This window comes from Gossypium hirsutum, chromosome A02, assembly GCF_007990345.1.
Source record: "Gossypium hirsutum isolate 1008001.06 chromosome A02, Gossypium_hirsutum_v2.1, whole genome shotgun sequence".
Classification (NCBI taxonomy): Eukaryota; Viridiplantae; Streptophyta; class Magnoliopsida; order Malvales; family Malvaceae; genus Gossypium; species Gossypium hirsutum.
In genome coordinates, this window is record NC_053425.1 from 24,878,260 (window position 1) to 24,891,454 (window position 13,195).

General features: G+C 31.6%; 1 protein-coding gene across 1 annotated transcript; it reads left to right on the plus strand.

The window, feature by feature from the left end:
* The first annotated feature begins 284 nt into the window (after window positions 1-284).
* LOC107952184 (uncharacterized) lies at window positions 285-2,890 on the plus strand. The gene is made up of 5 exons (XM_016887465.1): window positions 285-621; window positions 969-1,328; window positions 1,379-1,560; window positions 1,801-1,949; window positions 2,653-2,890. Exons 1-5 carry the CDS (start codon window positions 285-287, stop codon window positions 2,888-2,890), a joined length of 1,266 nt encoding a protein of 421 aa, XP_016742954.1.
* Window positions 2,891-13,195: the final 10,305 nt, after the last annotated feature.

Sequence of the window (13,195 nt, forward strand, 5' to 3'; positions counted from 1 at the left end):
GACGAATTATCATGTACTCCAACTGAATGCTTGAAATGTTTTGTATCTCTGTTGAAGGACACGGCTTATCACTGGTGGAAAATAGTAAGTTCAGTGGTTCCAAAAGAAAATATTACTTGGGAATTCTTTCAATCTGAATTCAGAAAGAAAGTCAAAGATTCCTAGATCAGAAAAGGAAAGAATTTCTAGAATTAAAACAGGAGAATAGGACCGTTGCGGAATATGAAAGGGAGTTCGTTCGGTTAAGCCAATATGCTAGTGAATGGGTACAAACAGAGGCAGAAATGTGTAAACATTTCGAGGAAGAATTAAATGAAAACATAAAGTTATCAATTGGTATTTTAGAAATAAGAGAGTTTGCAGCACTTTCTGATCATGCAAAGAAAGTTGAAGATTTAAGTAAAGAAAAGAAGAATGCAAACAGAGAAGCCCGATCCTCTGGGAAAAGACCTATTGGTAGGTCTCAATCATTTTCTTCAAAGAAATCAAAGAGGCATCAAGAAGGATCTACTACTTCAACTGGGTATTCCTGTAACGAGCGTGGTTTTCAACGCTTTAATACCAACTCTTCATCACCATCAGTGACTAGTGTTGGTAGTGTGGGAAACGCGAAGCCAAAATGTAAACACTGTAACAAATTTCATTATGGTTAATGCCAAATGAAAACCGGTACATGTTACAAATGTTGTTCATTTGATCACCTCTTGAAAGATTGTCCAGAAATGGTAGAAAGAGATGCTGAACAGACTTCAAAACCAAGTAACACTACTTAAAGAGGAAGACCACCTAGACACCCTGGAAATGTTAGTGGTAGCCGAAGCGCTACAAAAGATTCAAATGCTAAATTTGAGGCTCGAACTCCTGCAAGAACATATGCCATACGAGCCTGAGAAGATGTTTCAACGCCAGATATCATTACTGGTACTTTTTCTTTACTAGATACTGATATTACTGCTTGATTGATCCAGGTTCCACACACTCGTATATATGCATAAATTTAGTAAATGTTAAAAATTTACCTGTTGAATTCACTGAATCTGTGGTGGAAGTTTCAAATCCTTTGGGTCAATGTGTAAAGGTGGATAAAGTTTGTAAAAACTATCCACTTATGGTAAAGGGTAAATGTTTCTTGCCTGATTTAATGCTACTTCCTTTTGATGAATTCGATTTGATATTGGGAATGGATTGGTTAACCCAACATGATACAGTGGTTAATTTTAAGCAGAAGTATATTGTGTTGAAATGTCAAGATGATGAGTTACTTCATGTTGAATCTGACAAGATAGATGGATTATTTAATATGATTTTAGCAATAGCAGCACAAAAATGTATGAGGAAGACATATGATGCTTATCTTGCTTATGTGCTGGATATTAAGGCAACCGATCAAAGATTCAATCTGTGCCAGTTGTATGTGAGTTTTTAGACGTGTTTCCGGAAGAATTGCCTGGCTTGCCATCTATCAGAGAAGTGGAATTCTCTATAAATCTAATTCCGGGAACAACACAAATATCGATAGCACCTTATCGAATGACTCATGTCGAGTTGAAAGACTTGAAGGTATAGTTACAAGAATTAATTAACAGGGGTTTTGTTCGACCTAGTTTCTCACCATGGGGTGCTCCAGTGTTATTTGTAAAGAAGAAAGACGGATCTTTGAGGTTGTGTATTGATTACCGGTAACTCAACAAAGTCACTATAAAGAATAAATATCCACTACCTCGAATTGATGACTTATTTGATCAGTTGAAGGGAGCTACTATATTTTCAAAGATTGATTTTCGTTTGGGTTATTACCAGCTCCGGGTGAAGGATTCAAATGTTCCAAAGACAGCTTTTAGAACTAGATACGGTCATTACGAATTCTTGGTGATGTCATTTGGATTAACAAATACACCAGTAGTGTTTATGGATTTAATGAATAGGATTTTCAGACTGTATCTAGACAGGTTTGTCGTGGTATTTATAGATGATATTTTAGTTTATTCTCGAAGTGAAGATGAACATGCTAAGCATTTGAGGATTGTGTTGAAAACTTTATTGGAAAAACAATTGTATGCCAAGTTTAGTAAATGTGAATTTTGGCTACGAGAAGTCAGTTTTCTTGGTCACATCGTATCTGCTGAAGGCATCAGGGTTGACCCGAGCAAAATTTCAGCAATTATTAATTGGAATCCACCAAAGAACGTATCAGGGGTCAGAAGTTTTCTAGGTTTAGCCAGGTATTATCGGAGGTTTGTTAAAGGATTTTCAATGATTGCTTTTCCGATAACTCTTCTATTACAAAAAGATGTAAAGTTTAAGTGGAATGAAAAATGTCAACAGATTTTTGATAAATTGAAGACTTTGTTGACTGAAGCACTTGTATTAGTACAATCTGAATCAGGTAAGGAATTTGTAATTTATAGTGATGCATCTTTAATGGTTTAGGCTGTGTTTTGATGCAAGAAGGTAAAGTGGTTGCCTATGCTTTAAGATAACTTAAACCACCGAAAGAAATTACCTGATACATGATCTTGAACTAGCAGCCATAGTGTTTGCATTGAAAATATGGCGGCATTATTTATATGGTGAAAAATGACATATTTACATTGGCCATAAAAGTCTAAAGTATTTAATGACACAGAAAGACTTGAATTTGAGGCAATGTAGGTGGCTCGAGTTAATAGAGGATTGTGATTTGATTATTGACTATCATCCGGGAAAGGCCAATGTTGTGGCGGATGCACTGAGCAGGAAATCTTTGTTTACTTTAAGAGCAATGAACACTCAGTTATCTTGTTCAGATGATGGTGCGGTTGTATCTGAATTGAAAGCTAGACCGACATTTATACAACAAATCTATGAAGCACAGAAGAGTGACAATGAGTTGCAAGTTAAACGAGAGTAATGTCAAAAGAATTTTGATTCAGAATTTCAAATTGGGTCTGATGATTGCTTGTTGTTTAAAAATAGAATACGTGTTCCGAAGAACTCAGAACTGGTACAAAAGATTTTGTATGAATCTCATAATGGTACAATGTCAGTTCATCCCGGTAGTAATAAAATGTATAATGATTTGAAAAAGATGTATTGGTGGCCGGGAATGAAAAGAGATATTTCTGAATTCGTAGCCAAATGCTTAATATGTCAACAAGTGAAAGCTGAGCATCAGGTCCCTTCAGGGTTATTACAGCCAATCAATATACCAGAGTGGAAATGGTAAAAGATTACCATGGACTTTATAATGGGATTGCCTATGTCACCAAGAAAGAAAGATGCTATTTGGGTAGTTGTTGACCAGTTAACAAATTCGACACATTTTATACCTGTACGTATGGACTTTTCATTGGATAAAATAGCCGAATTGTATGTCTCTGAAATTATTAGATTGTATTGTGTATCGGTTTCTATTATCTCTGATAGATATCCTCGGTTTACATCCTAATTTTGGTATAAATTGCAAGAAGCACTAGGGACACAGTTGCATTTTAGTACTGCATTTCATCCCTAAGCTGATGGCCAATAAGAATGAGTGATACAGATTTTGGAAGACATGTTACAGTGTTGTGTACTTGAGTTTAAAGGTAACTGGGAAAAGTATTTACCTTTGGTTGAGTTTGCTTATAATAATTGTTACCAATCCAGCATCAAAATGGCACCGTATGAAGCTCTGTATGGTCGGAAATATAGAACTCCATTGTATTGTATAGAGCTTAGTGAAAAGAAGATTCATGGCATTGATTTAATTCAGGAAACTAAAGAAAAGTTAAAGGTGATACAAGATAGCCTGAAAGTAGCTTCAGACAGACAAAAGTCTTATGTTGATCTTAAAAGAAAAGAAATTTAGTTTGAGATTGGTGATAAGGTATTTTTGAAAGTGTCACCCTGGAAGAAAGTTCTCTGGTTTGGCCATAAAGGAAAATTAAGTCCTCGGTTTATTTGACCATATGAGGTCATTGAAAGAATTGGACCGATAGCTTATCGGTTAACATTACCGCCAAAACTTGAAAGAATTCACAATGTTTTTCATGTGTCAATGTTAAGACGATATCGATCGGATCCATCACATGTTATCTCTCCAAGAGAAGTGGAAATTCAACCCGATATGACATATAGTGAGGAACCAATTAAGATCTTATCACATGAAACAAAAGAATTGAGAAATAAAAAAATAGCATTGGTAAAGGTTATTTGGCAGAAACATGGAATTGAAGAAGCTACTTGGGAACCTGAAGGTATCATGAAAAGGCAGTACCCGAATCTCTTCACTAGTAAGATTTTCGAGGACGAAAATCCTTAAGGGGGAGAGTTGTAACAGTCTAATTTCAGTGAAATCAGAATAGTGGTTTCAGGACCACAAATCCGAGTCCGAAAAATGAAATTATTTAAATTACATAAAATGATAGGTATTATGATAGGAATATTGCATGAAAAATTTTTAAAAAAAATTTATCAATTATGTGTCTAATTACAAAAAGGACTGAATTGAATAAAATGTTAAAGTTATATACTAATAGCTATAGGGATTATAAGCTAGAGAATTCAAAATGTGAGGTCCTTATATGACAATTAGGCCATTGATGAAAAACATGTAGATATTTTTAGTGACTCATCCATGGAAAATTGAAAAGATGCAAGGACAAAATTAGAAAGTGAATAAATTAATATATGATAAAAGATTAAATAGAATAAAACTTATTTTATATCATCATCTTCTCCATAAAATACATGGAAACCTTAGGAGAGAGAAAGGAAATTTCTCAAGCTTGACTTTATAAGTTTTATGTCCTGTTTTTAGTGATTTTTATATTTTTAAAATCAGGAAAGATTAATCCTTTTATTTGGGGGATTAAATTTAAAAGGAATTAAAATTTAGAAAATTACCCATGGATGAATATGCTGCAAATTGAAAGTTTATGATAGGAAATGAAAGATTATTGATAGATAAACCACTTTTACAAAGTGATTTTTAGTGAAAACATGTGTAGGGACTAAATTGCATAGTGAAATTCTTGGAAAAATTTTGAAATTTATGAAATACATGTGCTGTAAAAGTTATATTGAAATTTTGAATAAGCATGAAATAAGGAGTAAATTGCATGAATTTCAATTTCCGAGCCTAGGGACAAAATTGGAATTAATTAAAAGTTTAGGGGTAAAATGATACTTTTGCCTAAAATGTGAAATGGGCTTGATTGAATGTAAAAATCATAGAATTGATGATTAAATTTATTTATATAGATCCAGAAGTGTCGAACAAAGAAAAAGATCAAGGGAAAGAAAAAGTTTCGGATTAGTAAATACGATCAATTGTCAAGTTAAGTTCGTATAACTAAATTAATCATGTAAATGTGTTGAATTGATTGTTGAATTATGTGCATCATGATTTGTAATTGGTATGTACATGTAATAAACCAATGTTGATTTGTGATTTACATGTAAATGATGAAATATTACATGAATCCGTTTGAATATTGATTTCATATTGGATAGGTGATTACCGTGTATATGAGATCCTGCATATGTTGCAGTAAAGGTTTTTTCGAAAGGATAATCTTTTGATCTCATTATGAAAAGGAATGTAAACCAAAAAGGTAATACTTGAAAAAGATTTGTGTACCCAAATGGTACAACTTGAAAAGGTTATGTACACTTTGTGTGTACACTTGGAAAGGTTAGGTATACTTTGTGTATACCATATGAAAAGGAAAGGTATACTTTATTTGTACCACTTGGAAAGGAATGTACACCTCAAGTGTACAACTGGAAAAGGAAAGGTCCATTGAAAATTCAATAATTCAGCCGTAATGACATACATAGTGATATAAAAAGAAATGGCATGAGGAGCTCATCTATGCATTTTAGTATTTCTGGAAACTAATCAATTGGTTGAATGATTGTGTATAGGCCTTATTTGCTAATTGACTAAGTTAATGGACATATTACTTAATGTATGAATTACTTGATGAACATGAATGGTAAGTGTATTTTGGTTATATGAACTTACTAAGCATTAATGCTTACTCTTTTTTTTCTGTTTTATAGAGCTCAAAGCTCGTGAAGGTTGGAATTCGGTCGGAGCTATCATCACACTATCAATCCCTTCATTTTGGTAAAAATGATAAATCTATTTTGTTATAATGGCATGTATAAGTTTTTGTGGTCAAATAACAACTTAATATTTTGGTTTGTAATCAAGTCATTAGAGTGACAAGTGGAGCATGTTTGATATTGGTATGTTGTGGATTAATATAAAAACATGTTGTTTTGAATGTTAGAAATTTGTTGAATTGGTTGGCATATACTTATAAATTTTGGTGCAGGAAAATGATTAAGTTTGGGGTAAGAAAATTGACCTAAAAAGGTCTATTTTCGTCCATATGGTTAGATACACGGACGTGTGTCTAGGCCGTGTGTGACACACAGTAAGCCCACAGGTGTGTGGAATGACTGTGTGTCCCCTACATCCTTAAATATAAAGTCAGGATAGTACACGGGCAAAAGACACGGTTGTGTGTTATGGTCGTGTGAAGGACATGGGTTTCAGACATGGTTGTGTGTCAAAATCGTGTGAAAATGGCATAAAAATGATGAAAAATCAGTTTACCACACAGCCTAGCCACATGGGCGTGTGCCCAGGCCGTATGCCCCTTTGATGCTTAAGAAATTGCAAGTCAGATTTGCCCACGGGCTAGCCACACGGGCATGTGCCCCTAACTTCAAGAAAAAAATATCAAAGTTTTTCAAAGTTACCGGTTTAGTTCCAAATCACTTCTAAAGCATTTATTGGGCCCCGTAAGCCCATATTAGGGACTTTATGGTGAAATTTGAAATTTTTTTATTTGGAATGCAAATTTATGACTGGATTTTGTATAAATGCTAGTGTATAAGTCCGATAATGCCTCGTAACCCTATTCCGATGACGGATACGAGTTAGGGGTGTTACAATGCCAACTATATCCAACTTAGCCCGATTAGTTAATAGGGTATTTTAATTCTCAATTCACTTTCATTTTCAATTCAAGATCACTTTTCAATTATAATTTCACATTCAAACCAATATACAGTTCAATTGTACATACACATTCACCATTCAATTCAATTCTTTCCACTTTCTAATCAATAAACAATTCAATACCAATACATGTTTTATATAATCACATATAATCATATTCGATTCAATTGAAACCACTTTTCAATCAATACATAATTCACATATTCACACATATTTATAAATTAATTAACTTTTATTTAATTCATATTTTTAATTCACTTTTATTTAATTCAAATCACTAATTACTTTTCAATCAATATACATTTCAAATACTCACATATTTTCCTTTTATTATTCTTTTTCTCCTAAAATATCAAAATTAAGTAAAAAGGACTTAATTGACTTACCAATTAAAGCTTTAAACCTTCAAACCCTAGTTTTTCCTTTTATTTTTATTTTTCTCCTTTCCCCTGCTCTGTTTCAAAATGTTCTCTGCTTCTTTCTCCTTTCTTTTTCTTTTCTTTTGTTTTTATTTCTTTACTTTATATTATAATAATATAATTTATAATAATTATTTAATTAATAAATATCTTTTACTTATTATTTAAGAAAATATATAAATAAATTATAAGTGTATTAATTTTTATTTTACACATGTATATTATCATCACCAAACATTTGACATAGATTTAGTTATTTAGTTATTTATTTTTTAATTATATTATAATATAATAAAAATCTATTTACTTAAATAAAAAGTAACTAATAAACATATTACAAATGTATAAATATTATTATTACATATGTACTATGTACTATTTTATCACCCTACAGTTGTCACCATTTGATTTATTTCATAAAATAATAACTTATTTATAATTAATATAAATTACAATATTATAATATAATAATATACATTATAATTAAATAATATTTAATTACAGAAATCTAAGATTTTTTTATGTATTTGCCGCCTCGTTTAATGGAATAGGCTTAATTGCCTATTTAGTCCATCATATTTTCTTTTAATCTATAATTAGACTTTCACACCTTATTCAATTTAGACTTTTTTCCTAATTTCTCTTAATTAAGCTAAATTCACTTAATCAAAACCTAATTAAACACACCAATAGACTCATAAATATTTCTAATAATTATTTACGAACCCATTTCACTAAAACAAAGGCCCGATATTGCAATTTTTCGATGCCCGTGAATTTTGGGTAATTACATTTCTCCCCCTTAATAAATTTCGTCCTCAAAATTTACCTAAAAAGAGATGGGGGTACTGAGATCTCATAGTTTCTTTCGGTTCCCAAATTGCTTCTTCTACATTATGACTTCTCCACAACACTTCCACTAAGGAAACCTGTTTATTTCGTAACTCCTTTACCTTTCGAACTAATATCTTCTGTAATTTTAGAGGCAATACTAAGCAAAAGGAAACTGGCCCAACCCTTCCTATAATTTCTTACGGCTTAATGAAACGAGGACTCAATTTTTCTTTTCAGCCTAATTTAAATTTTTTCTTCCAAAGCGATACTTTAAAAATATTTTGTCGCCAATAGGATACTCAATATCCCGGCATTTTAAATCTATATACGATTTCTATCTGTTGAAGCTGCCTTTAGTCTATCTCAAATCCTCCGTTTCTTGTATTAATTCTGGCCCTATCATTTATCTTTCATTCAATATATAGAAATACCGCACACCCTCATAATTTCCTGAATTCAAACTTCAACAAGTTTTTGAAGTGACCAATCAGTTCTGATTGCTACAAAATGAGCTAATTTTGTAAGCCTATCAACAATCACCCAAATAGCATTCTTTTTACTTGCTGATAAGGGTAGTCCTGTTACAAATATAGTGACACAATTCCCATTTCCATTCAAGAATGTTAATAACCTGAAGTAATCCAGTAGGAAACTAATGCTCTACCTTAACTCATTGATAAGTCAAACATTTATCCACATACTCGACCACATCTCTTTTCACTCCCAACTAGCAATAAAATTTTTTTAAATCGTAATATATTTTCGTTCCTCTAGGATGCAAAGCAAAAGGACTATTATGAGCTTTGCGAAGTATCAACTTTTTTTTCAATTTAGAAATATCCAGAACGCAAATTCGATTGTGAAATCTCAAGCAACCACAATTATTAAGGCTGAAATTTTCTAATATACCATTCTGAACCATTTCTCTTTTCTTCACCAATTTGTCATTTTCTAACTGCACTGACTTAATTTGATCAACATTACTGATTTGATTTTTTTTAATCCAGCCAATAAGATTTCATCGTTATTGATACTAAGCTGAGCAAATATTTTTCGCAATTTAATTGCTGCTTTCCTACTTAATGCATCAGTTATAATATTAGCTTTATCAGGGTAATAATCAATAACACAATCAAAATTTTTCAAAAGTTCTATCCAACGATATTATCTTAAATTCAACTTTTTTTTAGATAAAAGATTTTTGAAACTTTTATGATCGGTATAAATTTAACACTTTTCATCATACAAATAGTGTATCAAAATCTTTAAAGCAAAAACCACAGCAACTATTTTCTAAATCGTGTGTCAGATAATTGCGTTCATACATTTTTAGCTGATGAGATGCATAAGCAATCACTTCTAGTCTTACATCAAAACACGACTAACACCGTTCAAGAATCATCACTATAAATGACAATATTTTTTTTCCATAAGAATCAACAACCTTTAGTAGATTATCTTTGGAGTTATTCTTATAATCCTATATATATTTTTAGGCTCTACTTTGTTATACTTTTATATTCTCAATTTCATTTCCTTTCTTTTCTTTTTCTTTTTGAGGAAAATAATGATTATTCCAGTTATGGATCAGAGTTATTACTCTTAATCCAAACCTCTTAGAAATCTATTGGCCCGGCCGCTGCCAACAGTCTCCTCGAGGTAACTGTTCCTTCCAAAGTTTGCCTCTTTTATTACACAATTTACAACTTTGCTATTTCTTCTTCTTCTTTTCACACTTTAGATCACTCTTTATTCACTAATTCTTAAAATCATTTCACTATATTTTTATGTTCTCTAAAGTACTTACACTATTTTTATTTATTTATTTTTTTAAACTAAGGTCTTTATTTCTTTCTATACTTCTTTCTAAAAAAAAATTATTTTATGATATTCATAATTGGAAAATATTACTATTCTATTCTACTTCTCATATTTCTATTATCTCTTCTATTTCCAAAAGACTAAACTTATATTAATATACCAAACTTTTCATTTAAAAGCTCTAACTTTCTAAGTTCTCATTTTGTACATGTACAACTATATATACATATATATTTATTTTCCTTCATATTCACTAGTCTTTAACTTTTACTTTTAACCACTTAAATCCATTTCTGCATCTTCTTCCATCTCTGATTCTGTATCTTCCCCCGGATAATTCCCTGTATTAGGTTCTAAATTCTCTTCAAATTCATGTTCTACGATCCAATTTGGAAATTCCACAGGATCTTCTTCCTCTTCCATCTTTATAACCGGTATTGAATCTATAAATTCCCTTGGTAATTTCCCAACAACTAATTTTTCCATCCATGGCATATTAAAGACATTTGCTTCCTAGTCAACTTTCGTAAGCCTACACTTTGTCTTGCTATCTTTCTTGCTCCTTCAGAGATTATAAACTTCATGTAATTTACAACTAGTTTCCAATAAGTTTGTGGTACCGATGCCTTCCAGAGTCGGTCTAAAATGATTTGATACTCCCGTTCTATTAATGTTCCTCTAAGGGTCAAATATTGCACTTTATTCTTTCTAATCAGTTTGTGACCCTTCCATAACACTTCTTGTATCTTTCGATTTACAGTAATAAAGTTCCTATTTAGTCCCTTATATTTTTTTAATCTATAATTAGACTTTCACACCTTATTCAATTTAGTCCTTTTTCCTGATTTCTCTTAATTAAGCTAAATTCACTTAATCAAAACCTAATTAAACACACCACTAGACTCATAAATATTTCTAATAATTATTTACGAACCCATTTCACTAAAATAGAGGCCCGATATTGCACTTTTTCGATGCTCGTAAATTTTGGGTTATTACACACACCCGTGTCCCTGCCCTTGTAGGCAAAAATAGGTCATTTGCAAGGCCAAATTGCCACCCATAAAGGGTCCTCCCTACAAGCATCAAAATCATATCATTTTATATCAAATTCTCAACCATTTCACAAACAAAATGTACACCATTCATACCAATTCATTATCAACATATTTCATGCTTGAAACACATACCAAATCATATCATTCCATAAACCAAATACATACCAAAACATATGATTTATAACCTTAATATCCATCATTCAATCTCATGCCATAATCTTAACTTTTCCCCAAATAAACACAATTCAAAAACTTACCAATTTGACCAATTTCTTTGGCCATTCATGAACACATCAAACATACCACTATTGTATCACATATCATATACCAAAATCAAACCATAAGTTCAACCATAATTAAGCCATATCACATGGCTAAATATACACTTCACAAAACATATTCAACTATCTCTAGCCTATACATGTCATAATTCAATATATACATTTTCAAAAGGTACCAAAATATAGTTTAATAGTGTGGTGATGATCCTCGATGATCCCCGAGTTTCCGGTAGCTTTGATATCTATAAAATAATTGAAAAACACACAAAGTAAGCTTTCAAAATCTTAGTAAGCCATATACAAATAAACTCAACACTTTAAACATAAAAGCATCATCAAATCACATATACTTCATAGCCAAATACTATCACAAACCTCAATGTTCATATATATTTCACATATTTCAAATTCTTTAGCACATATAGCATATTTTCTCATACTTATATCACATAACAACAATTTCACATGTACTTACCTTTCATTCTCAAATATAGTATACATTTCAAACGTACCTAAATCGGATACATAATTTATATATATATATCTATTTTCTCGGAATGCCCGTTGAACCGTTCAGAATCATAAGGATACCCGGATAAGTCAGAAATCTCATACAATGCCAACATCCCAGACATGGTCTTACATGTAATCAAATATCGATGCCACTGTCCCAGATAGGGTCTTGCACGAAATCAAATACGATGTCAACATCCTAGACGTAGTCTTACACGTAAATCATAAGTTGATGCCAACGTCCCAGTCGCGATCTTACACGAAAACACATATCGGATCCTATGGCATGACATATGTATCCTAACTATTCCTAAGGTTTGTACAGGGCTTTTCAAATGTCGGAACTTTATCGATACTTTCTCGGATGTCTCATGCTCAACTCATATAACCATTCATCAATGTTCAACATCATATTAACAGTAATATTTCAATTCAAAACACATTTATTTGTATATCAACTAACCTCGTACGGATTTGGATAGACGAAATCGGCTACTTGATGACTTTTGAGTTTCCCCGATCTAATTTCGTTTCTTTAATTCTAGATCTATATAAATTCAAATTTAACTCTTTTATTCACCAAATCATTCAAATAAATCCAAAAACATTTATTTAGGGCATTTTACAAATTAACCCTCATATTTTCACATTTTGATAATTTAGTCCCTAATCACACAAATCACAAAATACACCAAAATTTCCTTAGACATATACTTGGCCGAATATTCCTAATGCTCATATAAGTCAACATATTTCATTTATTTCACATTTTAGTCCCTCAAAATCTCTTTTTTACAAATTAGCCCAAATTACTCAAATTCATCAAAAATTCAAAGACAAAACATGTTTAACCCAACATCAAGCTTCCACATACTATCGTCAAACTTCATAAAACTCATAATTTCATCAATGGCATAAATCAAAATCATCAAAAAAAATCAGAAATTGAGACAAGGGCCTCATAAAATACAGTGCAACGATTACAAAAACGTAGAAATTATCAAAAATAGATCAAAAATGAACCTTGAATCAATCTTAAACCATGGTCGAATGCTTCAAACACTTAAACCTTATATTTTCTTTCGATTTTCAGTGGAAGATGAATGAAATAATATGCGCATTTGGTTTTGTTTTATTAATATTAACATAATATACTAAATACCAATTTTGCCCTTTTATTAAACCATTTAATAAACCATTATATTAAGGCCATAATTGTCTACTCATGCTTTCAATGGTCTAATTGCATCATAAGGACCTCTCCTTTAATAA

Coding starts and splice junctions, on each gene's coding strand:
- LOC107952184 (XM_016887465.1), top strand. CDS start 285: ATGTGTAAACATTTCGAGGAAGAATTAAATGAAAACATAAAGTTATCA. Junction 622..968: donor GGGAAACGCGAAGCCAAAAT/GTAAACACTGTA, acceptor TGATTGATCCAG/GTTCCACACACTCGTATATA. Junction 1,329..1,378: donor AGCAATAGCAGCACAAAAAT/GTATGAGGAAGA, acceptor CTGGATATTAAG/GCAACCGATCAAAGATTCAA.